The sequence below is a fragment of the Polistes dominula genome, unplaced genomic scaffold (genome assembly GCF_049000335.1).
Source record: "Polistes dominula isolate Pdom_NZ unplaced genomic scaffold, Pdom_raw_medaka contig_11, whole genome shotgun sequence".
NCBI lineage: Eukaryota > Metazoa > Arthropoda > Insecta > Hymenoptera > Vespidae > Polistes > Polistes dominula.
The window spans coordinates 2627900-2654118 of NW_028301154.1; the positions used below are offsets into that span (position 1 = coordinate 2627900).

Here is a 26219-nt window from a genome sequence, read left to right on the forward strand (position 1 = left end):
TGAAATAAGTGCGTCCATCTTTAATTTGAAGTCATGCGCCTATGCATCTATACTGGTCAATGAAATCGACCAAATGCCCTGGAAAGGACAGATTGTAAAGTATGAGTTATCTAAAAAAAAAAAACAACATGAAACAGAAAAAAAATGACTAGGTTACAAAGATTGTAGTATGTGTAATATTTATAAAGAGATAAAAGAAGTAGAGAAAAAGATAAAGTAAGACAGAGAGAGATAGAGATAGACAGAGAGAGAGGAAGAGAGAGAGAGAGAGAGCATGAAAAGTGGGGATAGGTGGAGCAAGCTTAACGTCCCCCACGTCCCTGTATCGTCCCTTATCCATTCTCGGTGTGGCTGTACTATACGTAACTTCCTCTTCAAGTAATTTTCCCTCGTTTCTGATATTAATGGTATGTTTTACTTATTCTTACTACATTATACTATATCTTTAGATTTCATTGATCAAATCTATATCCTACAAAGGAGTGTATGTGTGACTACGCGTTATCATTTTTGACCATTATTGGTTTGTAGTAAAAAGAAATAAAGAAAAAATAATGGGAGAAAGATAAAGACAGAGATAACCGAGGAAAAGAAAGAGAGAGAGAGAGAGAGAGAGAGATACGTATATCGTGTATACATATATATAAATAGAAAAAGAGAGGGAGAGAGAGAGAGAGAATGAGCGAGTGAGTGAGTGAGTGAGTGAGTGAGAGAGAGATAGAAGGAGAAGGAAAGAGAACGTGGCCGTTTTCGTAAAGTATCGACGCCTAGTCGACGGATTCTCAACTTTATATTAACAACGCTTTTGAAAACAACGCTCTTTAATAAACATATTTAAGTTTGAAGTATTAAGAACAAGATTTCTATTGAATATTTCATTGATCAATAATGTGAATAAAGGAAGCTTGAGGATTCATAAAAAAAGATCTTCACGTATGTATTGCTTTTGTTTCTAATTTCATGACGACGACGACTATGACAACGACGACGACGCATACGACTTACGTTCTTTTCATGAGAATCGATCGTGTTTTACCTTCTTCTTCTTTATTTTCTTTCTTTAGATTCTTTGTGTTATATAATATTATATCAATTTGTTGTTGTTGTTGTTTATATTTGATATCAAATTTTATCCATAACATTTAATCTATTATTTTATTTTGCTATTCATAGATCCTGTTGGCAAGCGCGTCCCAAGAGATTTGCTTTCCTTTTTCTTTTTTTATCCTTTTTAAGTATTTTATTTACGTTCCATATGTTTCATTCATTTGCAAGAACATTGACAATTCTCGTTATTATCTTTATTTCAATTTTTCTTAATTAATTTTTCTAACTCTTTTGGTAAAATCAATTTTTTGTTTCTTTTTTTTGACTCACGGAGTTAATTGTTGTTTACCCGCCCTTTTTCAAATTCCAATTTTTCTTTGACATGTATTATTAATAATAATAATAATAATAATAATAATAAAATGAATTTATTTTACTAACAAATTACAACAACGCGTTTTAAACATTATTTCTTTTATTTTAATTTATTTTTTTTTATTTTATCAATTACTATTTATAGAGAAATTGATTCAGTAATATTAAATTATTTTCTTTTTCTTTCTTTGTATATCCATTGATTCATTGTTTATATCTAGATAAGCATTCAGTAATCGATATTGGATCACGTGATTCGTTGTTGAATATCAGGTTTCCAAATGAATTTTTAACAATCTTAATTTAAAAATAAAAATACCATTCGATTGAATAACATTTGAACGGTGATAAAATTTAATCGATAAGTAAAAGAAAAATAAAAAAAAATAAAAAAGGCTGTAAACAATTTTTTGATGATTATAAAATCGACCTATGTCCCCCCATGTATATATATATATATATATATATATATATATATATATATATCCAAATAAAAAGTTTGACTAAAAGAATACAAAACAAAGGTTGCGATTTGATTAGTTTAAAAAAATATTACTTATTTTGTTATTATTTTTAATTTAAAGAAAAAATTTCAATGAAAAAAAAAAAAGAAGATAATTTCTATGTGTCATATTAGAAAAATTTCACAGACCACACACGAATATTTTAAAGATCGATCATTGATAAATTGAATGAATTTAAAGTGACAGAAAAGTAGTACTTTATAGTAGTAGTTCATTCAAAAAAGATGAAAAGAAAAAAAAAAGGAAAAATGGAAAAGATAGTAAAGATGGAAAAAAGGGTACACTCAGGTAGTTGTTGGGTCATAGAGAAAATATATAAAGAGGCGGAATGATGACGGTGTAGGGCCACCATCACTATCTTTCTCTCTCTCTCTCTCTCTCTCTCTCTCTCATGTTGTCTCACAGTTCTTTAACTAACTTCCGTTGCACTCCCACACTTGAAGCAATGTTGCCGTATGTTCAACAAAATAATCATGAATGGAAGGGGAGTGACAGAGATAGTAGACAGAGAACGTAACGAAAGACCGAACGAAAGACCGAACGAACGAACGAACGAACGAAACAACCATGGAAAAATTTCAAAGGAACATCAATTTTATTTCCTTTTTTATTACTATCCCTTTTTTTTTTATTATTATCCCTTTTTTTATTATTATTATCCCTATGTTTTTATTATTATCCCCTTTTTTTTTTTATTACTATCCCTTTTTTTTTTTCTTTTGTATAACAACACAATGGCCTTTGTAATATACAATGGAGAGGAGTACAGTTTTTTCTTTTTTATTTTTTTATTTTTTTATTTTTCTTTCGTTGTGTGGTCCTATAATTTCAAAAGTTCCTTAGAATTTTTCAATCAAAGAGAAATCTCTCCAAGTTTATCTAAATATCTCTCTTTTTTTTTTTTTCTTCTTCTAGATAAAACTACGATTATTTTGGAATTATTATTTTATTTTTTTATTGATACTGCTCTGCTCCCCTTATCTCTATATAAATTAAATTTGATACTCGTTCTTTTTCTTTTTTTTTTCCTGTATCACTTTTCACGAATAAAACAACAATTTCCTGTGCAATAAAATGTTGTGTTGTGTTGTGTTGTGTTATTATCCATGTGTATATATAAAAAAGTATAACGTCATTTCTCTTTCTCGCTCGTACACTCACTCCATTCTGTTTATAATATCCTGTCCTTAGTTTTTATCTCACCACACAGGAATTTACGACACCCAGCAAGAAAGAGAGAGAGAGAGAGAGAGAGAAAAGAATATTTCAACTTGAGTCACGACTGAATATTTCTCTCTTTAAAACTCTTCACAAATGAACTTTGCACTAAAGAATATAAATTCCAATTGTTAATCCAAGTTACAATATTTAATCTCATGTATGCATAGTTTATATCTTATTTTTTTCTTTCATAAACAATGAAAAATTCTTCTTTCACCATTGAAATGAAAAATCCTAAACTCACAGAGTTCAAACGTTGTCACATTATAAACAAACTGAAATGAAACATTTAATTTAACATTAGTAAGTTTGATTTAAATAATTTTAGGTTATTAAATATACAAAGATAATTGTAATTATTTTAAATATAATATAATAATCAAATTTGTACTTAACAAAGTAGATGATTTGTCAAAATTTGTTTTACAACATACCTCGGATTAGTTTTAAACATATTAATGCAATTTGTAGTAAATAGTAAAGCTTTTTTTTAAAGGTATATATATATATATATTACTACGTGATATTGCATTCATTCCAATGGATGTGCCACGTTCAAAGTAAGCTTAACAATGAAGGAATGTGGAACGGTTCTTGAACGTGGCAACGTTGCACGCTTCTTAGGGTTTTCATACACGTATATGAAGAAGCTGCATTATTTCTTTTAAATATGTATATTTGAATATAATTGAAAAAAGATAACATACAATATGATACGATAAATAAATAAATAAATAAACAAATAAATAAATAAATAAAGTTGACATTAATTTTAGGTTAACTTTATTTTATACTATTTTAAAATCTTCCATTTTTATGAATGAAATATTTGTAAATTGTAAGATTGAATAGTATTTACGTGTGTGTGTGTAGAACATTTTTTCACGGATTATTTATCTATTGATTCAATCTTGATGTGTATCGGTTGTGTGGGCGTTAGGTTTTTGTTCATTGTATGCCATTCTATAAGTTTTTAGGCGCCAAGGCGCCATTATTGTTGTGTGGGATAATTCTGAGGTTTTTCCATTCTTAACTTAAAATGTGACTTTTGTGTATTTGACACGTATATATATTTCTTTCATTGTGAAATAAGAAAAAATTTTCACACCATCTTTTGCACACACAAAGCAAAAACGTTGTAAGTGCAAGAAAAGAAAAGAAAAGAAAAAGAGAAAGAGATCGATAAATGCATTGGCATAACATAAAGGGGTTCTCAACATTACTACTTTTCATTCATCATTCTTGACCATGAAATTTAAGACGTGTATCCATCCTCAATTTCAAATCTTACAACTATGCCCATTGAGAGCATAGTTTATTATTTATGGAACTTCGGAAGGTTCAAAGACGTAATAGATGCATCAAACGTAACCTACCTACAAAATTTCCTTTCTTCATTGAACATGTTAATTTATGAATCAACTTGACAACTGCATTATATTTTTTTTTTTATGAATGAACTATACACACACACACACACACACACAAAACTGGTCTACAATTTGTAGTAAAATATGTAAACGAGAACAAACTTTAAAGAATAAATCATAACTTAATTTATATTATTCTGAATGAAATATTAAAAATTGAATTACGAGGACGTGAGGATATATTTGGTTTTTTTTTTTTAAATAAAGAGAAAGAAAAAGAAAATTCTAGAAAAGTTCTCTAAAAAAAAAAAGAAAAGGAAAAGAAAAGGAAAAGGAATGTGAGGAATTTGAAAAATTTATTCAGGTATCGAGGGGATCAGTCATAAAATTGGTAGGAGGTCTAAAAAAAAAAGTCCGGGGGAAGGTTCGGACAAAGTTCGGGCAAGGTTCGGGATCAAAGGGAAAAGGGCGGGGTGATTCAAGGAATGCTGCGTTCCTATTGATAAATGAAGGAGAAGGGCATTTGGGAAGGGAGAAATACGAGCGTCGTTACTCTAGCATCATTCAGTTCTCGAGAACATTTCGTAGAGGCAACTTCTGTGTCTCTCGTATCTCGAAATTGTAATATAACGTATATATATATATATATATATATATATGTAAATTTTCTTACAATTAAGTACAACAGTTGTGTTCGTTTAACTAAACGTGCATATTTGTATCATATTGTTAGTGTATTGAAATAAGAAAGAAACAAATTAAACTCGCAATATCAGTTTTAATTCTATTGTCAATTAACCGTTTGAATTAACATCTGATCATCTTGTGGGTTTTTCTTTTCATTACAGACTTGAAATAAAGACAAATAAATTAACGTAAGAAAGTTTTAAGAAAAGAAACAAGAAGAAGAAGAAGAAGAAGAACTAGTGTATTAATAATAATAATAATATTATTAATATTAATAATAATATCAAAATGACAGACATTATTGAACATTTGCATCAAACTTTAAGGGATTCTGATATTGTTGGTTTATCTTCAACACCAACTTTGAAATCTACAGATGAAGTAGATAATGCGACTTATCGTTTTGAATCCGAAAGATTAAAAAGTTTTCGTAACTGGCCGGTGTCTTATCTAAAACCAGAGAAATTAGCCGAGGCTGGCTTTTATTATCTTGGCGAAGGAGACAAAGTTAAATGTTTTGAATGTAACATAGAGATATGTCAATGGGCAGAAAACGATGATCCGATGGAAGATCATGAACGTTGGTCGAATAGGTGCAGATTTATTAAAAAGCAACCTTGCGGGAATATTCCGTTAGGAGCAGATGCAAATACTATACCACAATTAAGGAGTAGCATAGATGTTTGTGGAATATATCATCATGTTGCCGAAAATGATACTCTAACGATGGAGTTACAACTTTTAAGTACTGATAAATTACATTCATTGGGCTTAGGACGTATGAAGGGACCATTGCATGCTGAATTTGCCAGTTACGATGCGAGATTAAAAACGTTCGATTCATGGCCAAGAGCATTGCCCCATTCTAAAGAAGCTCTTGCCCAAGCTGGATATTATTATACTGGAAATGGTGATCAAACTCTTTGCTATCATTGTGGAGGAGGATTAAAAGATTGGGAAAATGAAGATGATCCATGGGAGGAACACGCCAAATGGTTCCCACAATGTACCTATCTTTTAATGGTAAAGGGACAGGAATACGTAAACAAAGTTACGGGTCAACTTCTGTCACCGCCACTTTCTCCAATAGTAAGTATAATCATATTTACAAAAAATTATCAATCATTTTTTCTATTTAAGATTTGATTATTAATCATATTCGTTTGTTTGATTTTTTCTTTTCCAGGATACATTGCACATGAGCTTACCTTCTATTATTAAAACAATTGAACCATTATCAACATCATCTTCATCATCATCACCATCAACAACATCATCATCATTAGAGCGTAATCAGAGTATTCAAGCGGAGAATACACCTGGACCGAGTAAAGTTGTTGAGGTGAAAGGTTCTTCTGCATCATCTACATCTGCGGAAGTTAAGGAATGTAAAGATATGAACATTTCTGAAGCACACTGCAGCAAATCAGATGATGCTAGAATATGTAAGATTTGTTATAATGGAGAGTTAGGTGTTGTTTTCTTACCTTGTGGACATATGGTTGCCTGCGTTAATTGCGTTCCAGAAATGACAAATTGCGCTGTATGTAGAGTTCCCGTAGCTATGAAAGTTAGGGCCTTCCTTTCTTAAATTTCTGTACATACATTCAATAAAATATATAAATGTTATTATTCATTGAATATGACATTCATTGAATATTTTACATTTAATATGTATTATATATATATTCTGCAATATGTGGTCACATTTGCTTAGAGATAAGCATTCTTTATACTGTTGCAATATTATAAAAAACAAAAACAAAAAAAAAACAAAAAAAAACAACAAAGAGAAATTCTCTGTATTTCTCTTTCTTTCTTTCTTTTTTGTTAAATCTATGTTTTCTTTAACACGACATAAACAATTTCATAAAGCAGAATATATTCTAGTTTATTTTGCTAAATGTGTTGTTTAACGAAGAAAGAAAAGAAAAGAAAAGAAATAATTAATGTATATCTATCGCATTATTATACATTTGTCTCAGCTCGATTCACGCACTTATTCGCACATCCCTGCCTTATGTGAATAGTTTATAAAAATCATACAGAATTGTTGTAACAAAATCACTAGTTTTTGTAATATTTATGTAAAGTATATTAGGTATTTTACAATTTCCAACGTTATATATATATATATATAAATAAATAAATAAAAAAGCAACCATATAGAAATATACAAATAATAGATGATCTCAAGCGAAAAATTACAAATTGTGTAGAGAAGAAGAAGAAGAAGAAAGAAAGAAGAAGAAAAAAAAAACGCCAAATAAAAATTTGTATAATCTTTTTGACGCGCGCGATTTAAATTAGGTATATATATATATATATTCGAACTTTCATTAAAATACATTGTAATATAGGTCATATTAATATATTTCCTTCAAAATTATATTCAAATTATTATCATCATTCATCATCATTCATCATCATCAACATTGTCATTATCATTATCATCATTATCATCATCATCATCATTGTCGTTGTCGTCGCCGCCACTTAAATGTGATACAACAAACAAACGTATCGTCGTATTAAGAGCTTGTAATTATATTTTATATGATCGGATACGTATTATGGATGATAGATTGAAAACAAATTAATAAATTTTAGGAATTCAATTAAAACAAACTATGTGTGTACATTTTTATTCAATTGAACTATTCCCTATTTCCCTTATGCTCCCCCAACACGATTCCTAGTAGATTGAATTTAAAATTGTTAAGTGTTAAGCCTCTTTTTTTTATTTTTTTTCTTCAACTTTCTGTTTAATTAAAGTATGATGATTTGTTAGTTACCAACAGTAGTTTAGATGACAAATCTAATATTGATCCAATATTGATTAAGATTGATCCATAAGGACAGGGGACATGGGATTTAACGTGTTAACTTTTTTGAATGCTACTTTATGTAATATTTCTTATGGGATTGTGGTCATTTGGATACAATCATTCAGGACTCGCATAATGTAAGTAAAATACATAGTCTTTATTAGGTGTATAACGCAATATAAAGTTCACTAGGTGTCATTAATATATATATATATATATTATTTATATATATATATATAAAGCACATGAAACATTGATAGTAATTATAAAAAGAAGTTCCTAGTATGTATATATAGTTAAATAATACTTTATCTTATTATTAATTAATTATACCGATATGCTAAACTTTAACATAAGCTTAACAGCGAATAAAGATATTTTTCAAAAGTGCATTATTCAATTGTACACACATTTAATAATTATTTCAATAGAATTTTCTACTTCTTTTTCTCCGAATGTAACATTACATTTGAATCATAACACATCATATATTAACATAATTAATTTATATTGAATATTAAACAAGACAAATGTAACATTACATAGAAAAGTGAAAAAATTCAATAATTAGTCGTGTGTGTTGTTAGTAATATGTGATGTGTGTGTGTGTGTTCTTTTTCTAACAACAAATGTATAAAAAGGGAGGCCTTTTTTTGTTTGTTTTGAGACACATTTATTAATATCTTATAGTTTAAAAATGGCCAAACCTTTCAATAGAAAGATTAAAAGTGTGTGCTTATTATATCACAGTTATCGCAACGAATTACTTTTAAATAAACTTTGTTTTTTTTTTTCTTCTTTTAATTTTCTTGTTTGTTTGTTTGTTTTTTTTTTTTCATACAGCTAAATTAATCTACAATTACAAATAAATATTAATAACCAATCATAAATGTTACTTTTATACAACACAACCCATAGTGCGTTAGATTATTTCTAGTAAAGTATTTGCTTAAAAGAAGAGTTTTTGTTTTTGTCTTTTTTTGTTTGTTTTTTTTTGTTTTTTTTTTTTTTTAACGTTCAATTCGTAACCACATTTAATAAAAATGTTTTATTATAGTAATAATAATTCTATACCATACTTTTTAGGCCTTAACAATTTTTTTTTTTTTATATTCATTTATAAATCCTTTTTTACCTTACAAAAGTAATAAAAAAAAAAAAAAAAAAAAAAAACCACAAAGTAATTTTCTTTTCGAGCTAGAAAAAAAAAACAATTAATTTCTAATTATGAAATAAATTATTTGTTAGAAATAAAAGAAAAGTAAATTCATATATATATATATATATATATCTACACAACTCTCAGCAAATATTTGAAAATCTATAAAACATTTTCATTTTCTTTTCTAAAATCCTATTTTACTAGGATCAACTATGACACATTGATTACATTGTATTACTAAAATAGTTTGCTTTTGTCATACGTCAAAATCACAATTATTATCTGTGTAAGCAATATTTGTTATTCTTTTTTTTTTTTTTTTTTTTTTTTTAAATGCTTCCTCTTATTGCATCTGCATAAAAATTTATACATGTAACAAATTTTTCTTTTGTTTTGTTTTGGTACACGTGATATACGCATATACATCAAAAGCATCCGTGTATTTGTTATTATTAGAAACATTAGTTTTATTTAAAAAGTGTTAATGGAAAACAGGATTATTTTTGTGTCTGTGTGTGTGGTATATACGCTACTAATAATTACTACATCACTATTATTATTATTATTTCTTGTTTGTTTTTTTTTTTTTTTGTTGATTTTATTTTATTTCATTTTATATATTTTTTTGTTTGTTTGTTTTAAGTGTGAATTACAGAAATATTTTCAACCTCATAGAAATAATATACGTGGATTGTAATTACATGCGAAACTAATCTTTCAATTCACATGAATCATCATCATACTGTAATATATTTGGAAATGGTATTCCATTTGTTATTCCATATTACTTAATGTAAATTTATGCAATTCCTTAGAATCATTTCCTGTGGATTTTCCACAGTAAAATATTTCTGTGCATCATCTAAGAGCAAAGAACATTATTTGACTAAGTTGTTAGAAACAACCATGATGTATAAATATTACAATATTGTGTCTTCGCATAGCGAATTATATAAAATTTCATCTTTTGTGATATCGCAAAATGTATAAGCTGCTTATGATGGATTATGTAATTTAATTGAAAAAAAAAAAAACAAAAAAAAGGAATACAAAACACATAGAGAATAATTTGTTTGAATATTATTTTAATATAAAAACCAAACAAAATTTATTCAATTATTGGATATCTTTGAAAAAAAAAAAAAAATGTAATTAAAAGGTATTGCAAAAATGTTAATCCATAATTGGTAAACAGCTTATAACATTGGTGTTGTACTTATTTTAAATAATTTTATATACACATTCTACACATTGCTACATCACGATTAGAAATCTCTTTTTTTTTCCTATTATTTTCAAATCTTTTGATATGTGTACAATATAAGAGATATATTTTTGCAATTGTATATATTAGACTAGATTTGTAATTGTTGCTATTTAAATCCTTGTCTAAATATTTTACTTAATAATAATAATAATAATAATAATAATAATAATAACAGACAATATTTTACATATTAGTATTTTAAATATTGACTTTTTCTCAGATTGTTAATAATTATATATTTTTCTCACGATATGTTTTTAAGTTAATGTTGTTACAAAAGTGTAAAAAAAAAAAAAAAAAGAAAAGAAAGAAACCTGAATGAAGGATTTGCATGAAAGATTGTTAATACAATAATATAATTTTTATACGATCAATAGATTTGAAAATAATGTTTGTATCACGATGAAGCCATGTGTAGCATTTTGAAAATTTATAATTTCTCTTGTTGTTTATTTATTTATTTATTTATTTTTTATTTTTTTAAACCTTTGCAATCGTAATAATATTTGTCCTATTATATTATAATTAATTTTAAATTCATTAATTTTCTCATATTACATTATAATAATGCGATATTCGCATAATACAATGTGTATGAATAATAAATGATCGATGAAATATTCATTTACAATTGCAAAGGATTAACGTGGTCCTACTTAAATCTAGATTTTCAATGACTATACCTATATATATATATATACATACATTATTATAATATTATAACAAGTGTTAATACGAAGTGTAATATAATTTTTGAAAATAACTATAACTTCTAGTAAGTTTTTTTTCTTTTTTTTTTGTTGTGTGTCTTCTATTAGATTTAAAATTACAACGATGTTATGATACATACAATTTTGTTCTTTTTGCCATAACGTGTACCACGTACACATGCATTGCTGGCAAAAAAAAAACGATATAATTATTATATCTATACAATATTGTTTTCAATGTTCTTTTTCTTTAATACATTGAAAGACAATTATATATATATATATATATATATATATATATACTTTGTTAATAACATATAAACTAGTTCTATATATATATATATATATATATATATATAAGGTATGTGTGCACTGTGTATAATTGCAAAATTTTTGTCCCCCAATGCCATTTACCGAGCTCAAAAAGCGATGAAAAAACACATTTAAGAAAAATATCCAATCTATCTAAGGACTTAGATTGTTTTTAATTATTATTTACAGTATGATTATGCGAAAGTTATATATATATATATATATATATATATATATATATGTGTGATATAATATAATGCATCGAGATATACAAAACTTTTGCATTTCAATGAATAGATAAATAGTCATTTTAAAATTCAAACATAAGTTTCAATATTTATCTTGAGATAAAGAACTCGGTAATAAGATTCTTAAAATTTATCATGAAATCATCGAGAAACAAAGATAAAATTCAATTTAAATATAATGATTTGATTGATTGAAGAAATAACAATTCAATTAGACAATTAATCAATTAGAAAATCAACACAATTTTGTGTAAGTATATATATATATTTGTTAGATTTTCTTTTTGTCTGACCAGCAGAAGATTTTAATAGAAAAAAAAAAAAAAAAAGAGATCATGATGATGATGATGATGATAAAAATGATCATTTTTTTTTCTTTTCTTTTCTTTTTTCTTTTAACACGAACGTTCAACGTTTTACACAAATTGAAAAAAGAACGATTAAAAAAAAAAGAAAAAAGTAAAATTAGATAAATTTTTATCACCAACACTTTAATGATGATAATACACCAACCCTTTAAAGAATTTTAATATATATTTTTAGTGTAACTAGTGATAAATACTTTCTTTTTTTTTTTTTTTTTTATTAAAAGAAGAACCAAAAAAAAAAAAGAAAATATATATATATATATATGGAATTTTTTCTCGATAATAAAAGAATCTATCTAACCTGCATTCGTTTATACAAATTTGAAAGATCATTGAAGTGCATTTATTGAATGATGGGGTTTAAGCGATGAGATCTTCGACGCTGATGGGATGCTCGGGTTACTGGATTGTCCTCCCCCACGCCACTGAGAATATCGGTTAGTCATCTGATAAATGCAGTTTTACAACTTTTTGTCGTGCGCGCACTGCAAGTCATAGAAATTGATGGGATCGGTTTGTTAGCCACCTCCACTGCTGCTATTTCATGCATAAGCGGTAAATTTATTTTGCATACATACCATATTAAGGCCTGGTCAAATGTATATAAGTATAATCCATCAAAGTAATGTACGTAAGGATATATTTCAAGTCCACAAGTCTATCGATTGCAAATGAACTGTAGATGATACATGAATATGACATTCATAAGTAATGTTGTAAAGTGCATACATTTTTATGCAACATAAATGTATATATATATATATATATATATAGAATGAACATTGTACATAATTTTGATTATCAATATAATCGTCCAAATTTGTCATTTGTCCAGACCCTTAAGTAATATCGTGAAACAAAAGCGTTATACTCCATATGCCAACATAAAAATGAAAACAATACACATACTGCAGGAAGCATTAATGTTTTGTGCATGTTGTATGTATGTATGTATGTGTGTGTGTGTTGTGTTCTATTGATTGATATCAATGATATATTTTGGATTATTGTAATTGTATAAAAAAAAAAAATAACTTTTCTCTTTTCTTTTTATATTATATAAATAATTGTGCTGATAATTATAACAATAGACTTAGTTGAAAAATTAGACAAATGAATTTTATGATTTTTTATAATATAAAATAAATTTCTCAAATTTCTCGAGCCACTGTCATAATTATACAAATTGCATAAGGGTGATAGATAGCACATTAATACTGTATTATTATTGTAAAATACTTAAAAATATTATATGCATTTAGAAATATCATTTAACTTTGATCAATTATTTATTTACTTCGTTTGATTTAATTGTATAAATTGTTTATTTTATCATCTTTTTTTTTTTTTTTTTTTATTGTGCTTTTTTTCTTTTTCTTTTTTTTTGCCTTTCTCTTTTTATTTTGATTTCCTACATTTTTTCCTTTTCAATTTTTCTTCGTGAAAATAGACTGATTATAAATGGAATAATTCTGAAACTAAATAACAAAAAATTCACTGCAACTATAAGCTAGCTATACACAGTATATTGTATGTATATTTTTTAAATGCATGCTTTTTAATATTGGATAGTAGTTCTTGTTAGTAAATGAAAGCAGAATATTAAATGCATGAAGGGAATGATAAAGTAAGCAAGCATAAGTAAAAGTTTGAAAACGAATAAGAAATAAAAAGGATTCCTGATGCATCTCGTCAAGAGACACGAAGATATCCAACAAAGTAGAAAATAGAAAAAGTATAAAACTATTACTTTGTAATAATTTTGGAAAGTAACAGTTAATTGAAACTTACTGCCTTAGAGAATGATAGCGGGTAACACGGTCTGCTGACCTAAGAATCATATTCATGCCTGGTTGTGGTTGTGCAACTGAATGATTTGTAGACGAGTTTGTAGCACGGGCCTCTGATATGCACGAACTTCTTATACTCGCCTTAGTTACCGGTTTGGATATAGATAAAGAAGGTGTAGTAGTTGTATTGTTGTTGATACTATGAATCTGTGTTGTTGGTTTAGTTCTAACTCGGCGGGTTGATGGATCGTAGCTGTTGTTGATTGTCAGCCAACCTCCATTTTTACAATTTCTATAGAATATATAGAAAGATTACTTAAATATAATTATTATAAAGTACTTTTATATATTAATATTGCATTTTCTATATTAATATTATTTGAAGTGTGTTATTTGGATCTCCAAGGCACAGGGTAGTCATGGGAATAAAGTAATCTAAAAAATAATAATAAAATAACATAAATGGGAATAACAATAAAGTCAGATAATCCGACCTTTTGACAACTGTCGTTGTTGTTGTCGACCGTGCAAGTAAACTTTTTAAAGGACCTTTCTCTTTATTTCCAGCTAATGTAGCTATAGCTGCTCCTTTTTGATTTCTAGTTTGTAGTAATGGTCCTAGATATGGACTGATAATTATTTGTATTAAATATTTGTTAGCATTATATAACACAAATAATTATCCAATTTTATATTTAAATAAATATACTTACTGAACAACTGTCGATGATCCAGTAGGAGTGCCCAGAGAAGATTGATTTATACGTAACCTTCTTCTCTTAGCTTTAATTTGATTCAATTTGTCACCTTGTGTTAACGTCGAGGATGGATGTCTACTAGCTGTTTTAAGAGTTGCTATAGGAGTAGAATCATCCAATTTGATTCCATCAACTCTATGCATTATTCCAGAAACATTATCTTGTATGACACGATTATTGTTCGGATTTAATAAAAATGAAGTCTTAGGTCTTCCCATTATTGAATATATACCATATTTATGCACTGGATTTCTATTATCAGATTGTAGAGGTTCTTTCAGCAACGAGTGAAGAAGTGCTTCTTTTCTAAAGGATAAAAAAAAAAATGTTACCTTTAATCCAATGAAAATGTACTATTAACAAATCTGATGTATGAAAACATCAACTGTTTCGTATACCAAGAGTCATAAAAACATTTCAGTAAAAAAATATTCACTTTTCTAGCCATTGCTGTTGATGTCCAATAACAGAACCTGGCCTGCATATTCTAATCCATGCTATTGTTTCATGAGCAGTTAAATGATAATGTTTCATAATATAACAGCCTATCAGTGAACCAGTTCTACCAAGTCCTGCTTTGCAATGTACAGCTACAGCACCACTAGCATTTTCAGAAATTTTTAGAAATTGACGCATTATCGCATCTGTTGGTGTTGAACCATCCATGAAGAAAAGATCTTTGTGTTCGAAGCCAGCATCTGTGAAACTTGATGCATCATAGATTTTAGTATTAAGTCGTACAATTGTAGAGACATTATTACGTCTGAAATAATCGAAATATGATTCTGGTGCATGCAACGGATACCCTGAAAATCAAATTTGGTATTTAAAATGATTATATTTTCTATGTAAAGATTATAGAATATATTTTTATTAATTATGTACCATTCTCAATTTTAGATTTAGCATGCGGTCCACAAAAAGCGATGAACTTTCCCGGAACAATCCAATTTAAATCACCGTTCTCAACCCTTTCAAAATGTTCATATTCCTTAACACGAAAATCTTTGAAATTGAAGAAACCAAGTCGATGGCACTTATCGATAGCACTTAAACACTCGTATAAAGATATTTTATAACATGGAGAACCAACCGAGGCATCACGGAACATTATAAATGGTGGACTGTTGGGACAATTGGTCAAACAATCAAAAACTTCTTCCACTGTACGTTTGCAATAAAGTATCTGAAATAAATCAAATGAAATTATATAACTATGAATATATAATATTTACATATTAACGATATATATAATACTAAACTATCATGATTATGTTCTTACAGCGTAACTTCCTATTAGGAATGCAGCATTAACTCTTTTTTCTGGATGCATTGTAGTATAATGTACAATTTTCTTTCTACACAGTATCACTGCTTTGAGTTTTTTATTAACTTTTTGACAATACTGATACAACATGGCCAAATTTAATGGACCAAAGTCAGCATAAAAATTCTCATAAACTAATTCATCATCGATGCTGAAGTAATGCGTGTTGGTCGTACTTTTGGGTTTCACTGTTGTATCTAATGTTGCAAAGTACAATCGATCTAAACATAAATAACAATGTAAGTAATTAAAAGCATAAATAATAAGATTCAATAAATAAAGGATACGTAATTAAAAAAAAAAAAATAATACAAAAAGGAGCGCGTAAAGTAATAATTAATAAAAAAAGAAAAAAAATATTAAAAATAAATGAATTAAGATAAAAATAATATAAAAGTAACATTGATTGATACCTTTAATAATTTCAGCAGCGCAAACCAAGACACCGTCATTAACTTCCATCCTGAATAAGATAATTGAACGTCCAGAAAATAAATAGCGTATGGACGAACCTGTACGATGAGATGCGTAATTAATTGAAGAATAAAAAAAGAACAACAGTATGTTAACTAATTCTAGCATCCAAGTATGAGTAAACATGCGGAAAAGGTTAGAGTGGGTGATATCAAAGGTAAACTGGATTTTAACGACCCACGCATATTAATATAGATTAGTATGAATCTAATAACATCGATGACGATTTCAATACACCATTATAAGAGTAATAAACGATCGTCAACGAAACTAAGATAAGTAAGATTATAAATCAAGAAAGACGCTTGATACTTACTTGCGTGACCGTTAAAAGATTCAAACTTGAGTTTAAGGGGCGGGTTGATCAGTTGTTACGTTGCCAAGTCTAACTATCTGTCTGTCTCTCTCTTTCTTTCTTACTTTCTCTTTTTATTTTTCTCTCTTTCTCTTGCAGCAGCAGCAGCAGCAGCAGCAGCAGCAGTAGCAGTCAGTTTAACCTTTTCTTTTCGTTATTTGTACATTGGACATTATTAAACTTTCCCTCCTTCCAATCGGAACAAATAATTTAACCGTGCATTGTAGTTGTCCTTTGGTAAATAATATGTCAGGTCACTTGAGATTTTTCGAATTTCTTGATAATAAAGTCCTCTCATTATCCACCGTACGATGGAAGAACGATTTTTGATTCCCCTGCCACCATGTTGGTTAGCCTTGCGGCGTTTAATTGACAATACCAATGGAATGTTAAATTGTACGCGCCTGTATTCGAATTTATCCAATATAACCTTAATATTTCGTTTAAAATTATTAATAAAAGATCATTGATAGAATTGAATAATAATAATAAAAAAGATAACTGATTTGAACACGGAGACATCGAAATATCCAGCGTTAAACTCAATTTGACTTTTCGAAGAACGTTTAAATTTACTTTGGGGTTGAATCAATGAGAAAGACAGAGAAAAACGTAATTAATATGTAAATACACAAAATAGGTAGATAGATAGATAGATAGATAGAGAAAGAGAGAACGAAAAAAAGAATAAAAATGAAAGTTGCAAGAATAAGTGCAAATCTTTCAAATTAATTTGAATGAACTTTGCAAGCTTTTAAAACTTGATAAGAGAATTTTTGCCGAACACCATCACGACCTTCAACCTTTTTTTTTTGCATGTCTCTACGTCTTTCTCTTTCTCTCTCTCTCTCTCTTTTGCTACACCTATGACGCGATGATCCAACTTACTACGGCGCACGTCGCATGAACTACCATTTCGATCCCTTTTAACCCTTCTCTTTCTTCTTATCAGCTGCGTAATATACTAATAACAAACATTGAAAAATCGATATAAGTAAGGTTAACATGAAATAAGGTATATTGCATTACCTACCATTCATTTTAATTTCTATCAGTGAGATCATTTTTCTTTCTCTATCCTGCAATATAAAATTGTTTTATTAGGTCATTCGTTTTTTCATTGTTCTTTTTTAAATATTGATTAATATACAAGAAAAAATTATTAAGATGATAAATATAAGAATAATTTTTCAAAATATTTATATATTTTCACTTTTAATATTAAAATTTCATACCAATTATTCATCTTGTACGTCGAGAAGATGAACTTTTGATCATATTATATTTTAAACTGAAACAAAATGGCGAATCGTAGTTCAAAATTGATTGGTCGGTTCAATTATCGTCGGACCAATCAGAGTACCTAAAATAAAACAATTAAATAGATTAAATTTTGTTTGAATTTTAAATATGTATTTTTAATTATTTATGCAATCTATTTATTTTTCAGATTATATGGGATAATTATATTTATTTAAATAAAAATAATAAAAATATTATCGATAGAAATTCTCTTGAAAAGTAATCAATGGATTAAAAGCGCCCTCTTATCGAAGGAAACACGAATTAAATTCAAAATTACAACGGTCGCTCGAAGTTATTCAGATGTTTCGTCCGTTTAAATGACGTATAGTAGACTCAGGAATGCTTCAGTAATACTGTGTTAAAGATATATTTATTTTATACTTAATGTAATAATTACTTTATATTGTTTCTTTTTTAAAAAGTAATTACGTTGATAAACAAAAATTATCCTTGTAACTTCATTTAATTTCATTATTTTCGTAAAAGAAATTTGAAAAAAGATTTGCCTCGTTATCGAATTGTTTGTGAATGATCGTACAATTGTTCAGTGTAAAACTTATTTTATAATTATTAATATTATTACTGTTACACGAATAATTTATTATAATCATGTCGAATTTAAAATATATGAAAGAATTAAATAGCATAACTCGAATGGACGAAGCTATAAAAGGACCAGTACCACGTTGGCAAAGAAAATCATCAGATATTCCAAATACAAGGTAATGCACCAGCCAGATCCTTTATAATTATCTTATAGTTTTATTTAATTAAGATAAAATATTTGATTGTTATCATATTGTTATTTATATTTTTTACAGTAATATTAGTATTAACTCATCACTCAAAGCTATGTCTGGATCTTTTATGAATACGACTGTTGGAAAGACACCAACGAAAAAGAATGATTCCAAAAATAAAAAGACACCATCTAAAGTAAATAAAAAATCTCCAGGTGTGTAAGACTTTTCAATGATAATTTTATTCTATTATTATTATTATTATTATTATTATTATTATTATTATTATTATTATTATTGTGAAAATTAATTATTATATATATTTTTAAAATTGATATCAGGTCGTAACATCAATACACCCAATGGTGGAGATAGATTCATTCCTAACAGAGCGACAACAAATTTTGATTTAGGCTATTATAAGGTATTTTTCCTTTTTATATAAATCAACTCTTCAAGGATGCTAATGTTTAATTTAATAATTACGTTTTTCATTATATATATATATATATATGAAAAAGAATTAAAATCTTTATCACATGTTTTTCTAATTTATTTCAATTAAAAATAAAATCTATAAGTTAAATTATTTTCTTTTTTTTTTTTTTATTAAGATTCAGCAACAACAACAAACGGACCAGGATGGTGAGAAAGGAGATAACATAAGTCCTTCGAAAAAGGAAATGCAACGTTTGATAGGAGAAAATTTACATGGTGGTGATATTAAAAATATGAGAGTTCTGTCGTATCAAAATAAAGCGCCAGCTCCACCCGAAGGATATCAGAATCCTTTAAGAGTTGTTTATAGTCAAACAAAAACACCAGCTAGCGTTAAAGCTTCCATAAGGTATATTCCACAAACTCCTGATCGAATATTGGATGCACCAGATATTATTGATGACTATTGTAAGTATATAATTAAATTTATGCAATAGCATTAAGTGCCTGTACCCTGTATTTATAGATGTATAGATGATGATTTATATTTTATACATTTATGTTATTTCTATTTGCAGATTTAAATCTTATTGATTGGTCAGAAAGTAATGTTTTGGCTGTAGCTTTGGGTAATAGTGTATATTTATGGGATGCTGGAACTGGCACTATAGCTCAATTATTTGAATTAGAAAGCAACGATTACGTATGTTCTGTAGCATGGATTCAGGAAGGTCCATATTTAGCAGTTGGAACTACAGTAGGTAATACAGAATTATGGGATTGCAGTGAAATTAAAAGAGTACGTGTAATGAATGGTCATGCTGCAAGAGTTGGTTCACTTGCTTGGAATTCTCACATTTTATCAAGTGGTTGCAGGTAATTTGATGAATATTTCAAAGATATTTAATTTATCAAGTTTATTTGATATTAGATCTAATATTTTCTTATTTTTTCTTTTTTTCTTTTTTCAGAGGAGGACAAATAGCACATCATGATGTCAGACAACGTCAACATTTAATATCCTGTATAAGTGCACACACTCAAGAAGTATGCGGTTTGAAATGGTCTCCGGATGGAAAATATTTAGCTAGTGGTGGCAATGATAACGTGCTTAATATATGGCCAGTAGTTTCAGGACACAATCATTCTCAAACTCAACCCATTTATTCAATGAATCAACATCAAGCTGCAGTGAAAGCACTTGCATGGTGTCCTTGGCAAAATAATATTTTGGCTAGTGGTGGTGGTACTGCAGATAGAATGATTAGATTTTGGAATTGTAATACAGGTAAATATATAGAATTCGATTTGTTTACTAAGTTAATTGGAATATCATAAATTATTTTCATCTAATTTATTAATTTTATTTTCAATATAGGAGCCTGTTTGAATAGCGTAGATACAAAATCCCAAGTATGCTCATTGCTTTGGTCTTCGACGTACAAAGAAATAATCTCTGGTCATGGATATGCTCAAAATCAATTAACAATATGGAAATATCCAGGAATGACTAAAGTTGCTGAATTAACTGGACATTCGAGTCGCGTATTACATTTAGCAATGTCTCCAGATGGTACTACAGTTCTTAGTGCAGGTGCTGATGAAACATTGAGATTATGGAAATGTTTTCTACCTGATCCACATAAGAAGAAAGATTTTAGTGATATCAAATCTATACCATCCAAATTAAAACAATCGATTAGATAGAAGGAAATATTATATATTTTTGATATTGAAAATATTTTCTAATTAGGTACAATTATCCCCATTAACTGTTCATGCCCTGTACTATTTTTTTTACCATTGTTTATCTACAATTTTGGCAGACTTGCAGCATTAATAACTGAACACTCGAATAAGAGAAGTTTTTGTTTGAACGAAAGAAAATGATAAAAACTTGTGAATTTTTATGTTTTTATTTCTTTTCTAAATATCCTACTTTATTTTTATTTTTAATAAAAAGTAAATTTTTAACTTTTTAATTAATAATCGTATAAAATCTTTGGAATGTGCATTCTTAGTTTACTTGTGCACATATAACAGTATTTGTTCGACGTCTTTCATTCATTTCTATCCTACTATAAACCTATTAGATGTATTTAATTATACGATTATTTAATACTTTAAGAAATATTATCATGACTTTTAAATAGTGTAACATAAAAAAAGAACATATTTGAAATAATAAATTATTTTTCTTTACTATTTATAGTATGTGTGTATATATGCAATTGCATTTGTATTCGTACAATATGTTACATGGTTAAAAAAAAAAAAAAAAGCAATATCGTTGATCCCTTTTTTCCTACACCATTGGATTCAGGTAGTCAGATTGACCCAACCTTTACAGACATATAAATACCAACAGGTATAACATGGTAGAACAAAGCAGGAAATTATAATAATCTATTTGAAACGTAAATGTACTTTAAATTATATAATTATTACAATTAAAATTGATAAATACATATACATATATACATATATATATTTATACATACATACATGATATGTGAAATATATTTTTAATATTTTGATGGATTGATTAATTGTATGCATATTAGAATAAATATAACAAATATTTTGTATAAAAATGAACGATGCTGAAAGTAAAACGTTGTTATTAAAGCCCGATCAAACAAGTCATTTAGAAAATATTAAACAAGATGATAACGAACACAATTGGTGGGCAAGTGACAGCGGATCAAGTACAGGTTCATATTATTCTGACACTGACAGGTATTAGAAAAATAAATCAAATGTTCATTAAAATATATTGAATGTATTAAAATGAATGATTATTTGAATGTGTATATTTTTAAATTTAGCTCTATTATTGAATGGGAATCAGAAATTGGACCGAATGGTGAAGTTTTTTACATAGAATCTCCAGTAGAAACTTTATCGAGTGCTAATACATCCTGTGATGATTCAAGAAAAAGTCCACAACCGGAATTAACTAGAAGACGTAGTACCAGAGCTGGTAAACTTATGCGTTTGTTGAGACGTAAGGATAGTAAAAGGTGGAGTACAAGAAATAAGAAAAGTAATACTAATCCAATTGGTAATAACAGAGGAACTCAAGAAAAGGAAGGAAATGGAAATAAGGAAGTTACTTTTAGAGATTTTCAGGTACTTATATAATAATTAAATTTCTATCTGAAGTATCTGAGGTGTAAAGACCTTTTTCAGATACCCTGTATAAGAATAAGGATAAAATATAAAATATATATATACTAACATAAATAAAATAAATACATTTTTTGTAGGCAGGTGAAATCCGTGAAGTTACTTTGTGGGTTGATCCTGAAAAAAGACATAAATTAGGACGTAGAGCAACATTGTGTGAAGCGTATTTTGGTATAACACCTGGTACTTTCTCGGATAAAGTTAGAGTAATGGTTGCTGGATTTATACCTGATGGGGAAGCTATAAAAAATAAAAATATTAAAATTGGTGATTGGTTGAAAAGTATTAATTCGAACAATGTTACATTCCAAAACTTGGATTATGTATTATCCGAAATAACTACTCCAACTAATGTGAGCATAAAAATTCTTGTTATATTATTATCGATATATTATAAGTTAATATTCTCTTATAATAATTAAATTATACCTAATATAATATACATTTATTTATATAGGTAACGTTAGAACTTCAAAGAGTAGCAGGGATTGACGTTACCGAAAAAGTGCCTGGGATAAATACAGTAAAGGTTTATAACTGTATTTTATAATTTATAAATTGCATATAGTAATATTTATAAATTTAATATATAATATTTGTATTTTTAGCAATCAACATTAGTGCAAAATATTGTTAATAAAGGAGAGAGCACGCATTTAATGGAAAGTTTATTGACTCATCCATTTGGAATTATTTATTTATGTACTACGGATCTTTCAGAAACGGGTCAAGAATTACAAGGTGTCTTATATTCCTTTCCAAGATCTGATAATGTACATTCTAATTTATGTTCAGCAAGAGGTGCTTTTATAACGTTAAATCATTTGTTACCAGAAATAGTTGGTGTACAACCAGTCAGGTAAATTTTTTTTTACTAATTTTTATATATAATATTTATAATTATAATAATTATTATTTTTGTTGGTTTAGTACAACTGTACATTTAGCGGGAGAAGAAATGCATATTGTATATACACCTTGCAAAGAAGAATTATTGTTAATTGCATTGCCAGATAAATGGTAAATATGAATAACCAAAATTTATCTATCATTTAGAAAATAATACTTCTTTATAAAACTTATGAAATATTTCTCAGTTGTAGTCTCGAAGAAGCTTGTATGATATCTGCAGATATTGTTAAAACTTTAGAATTTACCTATCAATCGTTAACGAAATGTTTCACAAATCAAGAAAATCATGATAACATAGATCATTTTATATTTCTAATTATGCAAAGATTATTGAATATAAAGAATGCTGAAGATAATACTAACAGTTCGAAGAGTGAAATAGATTTGCAATATTGTACAAGGAATCTTGAAAATTATAAATTCAAAAGTAGTTTTTCAGTAGCACATTTTGTTCATTTGCCAAGAGATGCTCAAATACAAATTGATGCTGCGTTAAATGAAATGGAAGCTATGGATTATAGAGATTGGGTATATATATCTTTTTTTTTTTTTGAGTATATCTTATTTATTAATAATAATAATAATTATTATTATTTTGTATATCATGTAGAATGAAGATCCTATGGATTGTCAAAGATTGTATACAATACTTGGTAGTTGCATATACCATAAATGTTATCTCTTGGGATCTCATTTATCTCATGAAGATTTAATTGAAACCCACGCATTTTTACGACAAAATGGTTTACTGAATTTAGTTAATACGGAACCTGTTAAATCTCTTGTTATATGGAAAAGAGTTTATCCATTATCTTGTAATAGAGGAAATATCGATAAACATAATTCTAATCAACCATTAGTTCCAAATGGAAAATGGTTTTTACTTATTGTCGGTTACGAACACGATTTGTTAGCAGTTCTTTTAGAATCTGGTGGTTGCACAGCAAAGTAAGAATAGAATTATATTATGCGTTAACGTTTTTAATAATCTTTGATTAAAATAATAATAAATAAATTTAGGTACGACGATACTACAGGACCAGATGTGTTTTATGTAGAAGAAGCTCAAGAAACTCTAAAACATATACAAAAAATTGGAATAACAACGTTAGCTGCTAAATGGATCACATCTAATGCCAGACCAGAAGTGATCCCTTACGAAGACAATATATTATCTAAACAATCGTCCAGCATAACAGAAAATTTGTTAGGGTTTATTAAATCATCTGACGTACAAAACGTAATATCTAAACCAAATCTTAATACTTCTGCTAATAAAAAAACCCAAGAATTGGCTTCCATTTTAAAGAAACGCAACTTAGAAGAAAGTCCAACGGTTTTGGGATCGGGTAAATATTATCTATAATTAATATTGCAATTAGTTTCGTTTATAATTAATAACAATATTTTCAGTTTATTCTTTGCAAACGTCAGAAGATTCGTTAAGTCAAGGAACCGGTGCGATAAGCGAAGTTAGCGACGAGGCAATGCCGATATTAGGAAGACGAGCGATTAGAGAAAAAATTAGTAGCGGATCTAAATATTCTGACGATAGCGATTCAGATATAGATATTTACAGGGTGAATAGATTTTATTTCCTATAGAAAAAAAAACTCTACGAGAAACATGTGTATAAACATAAAAATTTAATATTTTCTTTCAGAACGAAAGTCAAGTAATGAACAACGATATATCCAATATACGGGATAATTTGTTGAATCAAGTCGAATATTTAATGCCAAACAAATTAACTGCGGGAGAAAAAAATTATTTATATCATTACATACATTTGGATATAACTGAGGGTATTTTATTGTCTTCACATCCGATCGATACCTCATCAAAAGACAATAAAATTTTAATAAATTTTAATAAATGTGTGCATATGATACATAAACTGTTAAACAACACGATACGTTTTAAAACAATGCTTAATCAAGATATGGATAAAACTGTGATAAACAAAAGTTTAATTGCCATTAAAGAACACGGTATTCTTTTCGAATGGGAAAATACGACGTATTGGGTCGTAGGACGATTATATACGACTCCGCATCCTAAAGAATTGTATGTATGTTATCAGGATTCCGCGCCACAGAATTTAGTTGAAATAGCATTTAAATTAAATTAATTGTAGTTTTATACAACAGTAAGTTTATATAAGAATAAATTTATCATATTTCTTCTTCTTTTTTTTTTTATTCGTTTTCCATGAATATTATTGCATTGCGCGTAATACAAAGGCAGTGGAATAAAATATTAAATAACAGAATGGACACGTATGTGAGCGTATACAAAATATACAAAACACAGATACTTTTTATTTGCATCTTTGTATATATATACAAACTATTTGCTTTGTACATATATACAAAATTTTTAAAAACATTTTTTTTATCTTTATAATATTATTTATATAAAAATGAGGTGCGCGAACGAGAACTGTGTAAACTTTCAACACCATCTTATTATAATTGTACGATATAATGTTAACTTTGTTTTATATAAGTTACATTTATATAAATTCTTTAAATGTTCTAATAAAATTTAATAAGTTATTTCAGCCGCTTTAATGCTTATTACCTTTTTTATGCGATATTGTAACAGCTTATTAATATATATTTTATTTTTATTCTTGACAAAATAAACAAATAAATTAATTCAACTTTTCATTTAAGAGGAGTTATCTTAGAAAAAATTTATTTCTATTTTCGATTCAAGCGAAAGGGATGAAATTTTGTTTCCTTTCCCCCCCCTATAAATAACATGTTTTCTAATAAAAAATACTTACAAATCAAAATACAGAGCCAAA

The 26219-nt window shown here is 27.6% G+C and overlaps 4 protein-coding genes and 1 long non-coding RNA gene across 11 annotated transcripts; 3 read left to right on the top strand and 2 right to left on the bottom strand.

Annotated features, from left to right (window-relative positions):
* The first annotated feature begins 79 nt into the window (after positions 1-79).
* On the top strand, positions 80-7852 carry LOC149030574 (baculoviral IAP repeat-containing protein 7-B). Of its 2 annotated transcripts, none has more exons than XM_089178540.1 (3): positions 80-407; positions 5386-6313; positions 6411-7852. In XM_089178540.1, exons 2-3 carry the CDS (start codon positions 5513-5515, stop codon positions 6813-6815), a joined length of 1206 nt encoding a protein of 401 aa, XP_089034666.1. In that variant the 5' UTR covers positions 80-407; positions 5386-5512; the 3' UTR covers positions 6816-7852. The 2 variants fall into 2 exon arrangements, with proteins under 2 accessions (XP_089034666.1, XP_089034667.1); XM_089178541.1 differs by lacking the exon at positions 80-407 and adding an exon at positions 436-933.
* On the bottom strand, positions 1212-5379 carry LOC149030575 (uncharacterized). Its single transcript, XR_016178598.1, has 2 exons — positions 3602-5379; positions 1212-3442 (listed from the first exon to the last, which is right to left on the bottom strand). It is a non-coding gene; the product is annotated as an uncharacterized LOC149030575 (long non-coding RNA).
* cdc14 (cell division cycle protein 14) lies at positions 6492-17705 on the bottom strand. Of its 5 annotated transcripts, XM_089178535.1 has the most exons (12): positions 16785-17705; positions 16408-16506; positions 15950-16215; positions 15553-15853; positions 15104-15473; positions 14623-14973; positions 14404-14538; positions 13911-14201; positions 12698-12795; positions 12421-12604; positions 6712-6819; positions 6492-6594 (listed from the first exon to the last, which is right to left on the bottom strand). In XM_089178535.1, exons 2-9 carry the CDS (start codon positions 16454-16456, stop codon positions 12702-12704), a joined length of 1857 nt encoding a protein of 618 aa, XP_089034661.1. In that variant the 5' UTR covers positions 16457-16506; positions 16785-17705; the 3' UTR covers positions 6492-6594; positions 6712-6819; positions 12421-12604; positions 12698-12701. The 5 variants fall into 5 exon arrangements, with proteins under 5 accessions (XP_089034661.1, XP_089034664.1, XP_089034662.1 ...); XM_089178538.1 differs by lacking the exon at positions 12698-12795 and having other exon boundaries at positions 14051-14201; XM_089178536.1 differs by lacking the exon at positions 12698-12795 and having other exon boundaries at positions 12421-12544.
* fzy (cell division cycle 20 protein fzy) lies at positions 16502-21216 on the top strand. 2 transcript variants are annotated; one of them, XM_089178539.1, is made up of 8 exons: positions 16502-16625; positions 18274-18850; positions 18950-19083; positions 19210-19292; positions 19483-19774; positions 19885-20182; positions 20278-20594; positions 20685-21216. In XM_089178539.1, exons 2-8 carry the CDS (start codon positions 18738-18740, stop codon positions 21011-21013), a joined length of 1566 nt encoding a protein of 521 aa, XP_089034665.1. In that variant the 5' UTR covers positions 16502-16625; positions 18274-18737; the 3' UTR covers positions 21014-21216. The 2 variants fall into 2 exon arrangements, with proteins under 2 accessions (XP_089034665.1, XP_015188503.1); XM_015333017.2 differs by lacking the exon at positions 16502-16625 and adding an exon at positions 17713-17838.
* Positions 21217-21369: 153 nt separating this feature from the next.
* Positions 21370-25965, top strand: in (inturned planar cell polarity protein). Its single transcript, XM_015333016.2, has 11 exons — positions 21370-22045; positions 22135-22438; positions 22576-22848; positions 22953-23024; positions 23104-23354; positions 23426-23515; positions 23593-23935; positions 24018-24355; positions 24428-24756; positions 24821-24987; positions 25071-25965. Exons 1-11 carry the CDS (start codon positions 21900-21902, stop codon positions 25536-25538), a joined length of 2781 nt encoding a protein of 926 aa, XP_015188502.2. The 5' UTR covers positions 21370-21899; the 3' UTR covers positions 25539-25965.
* Positions 25966-26219: the final 254 nt, after the last annotated feature.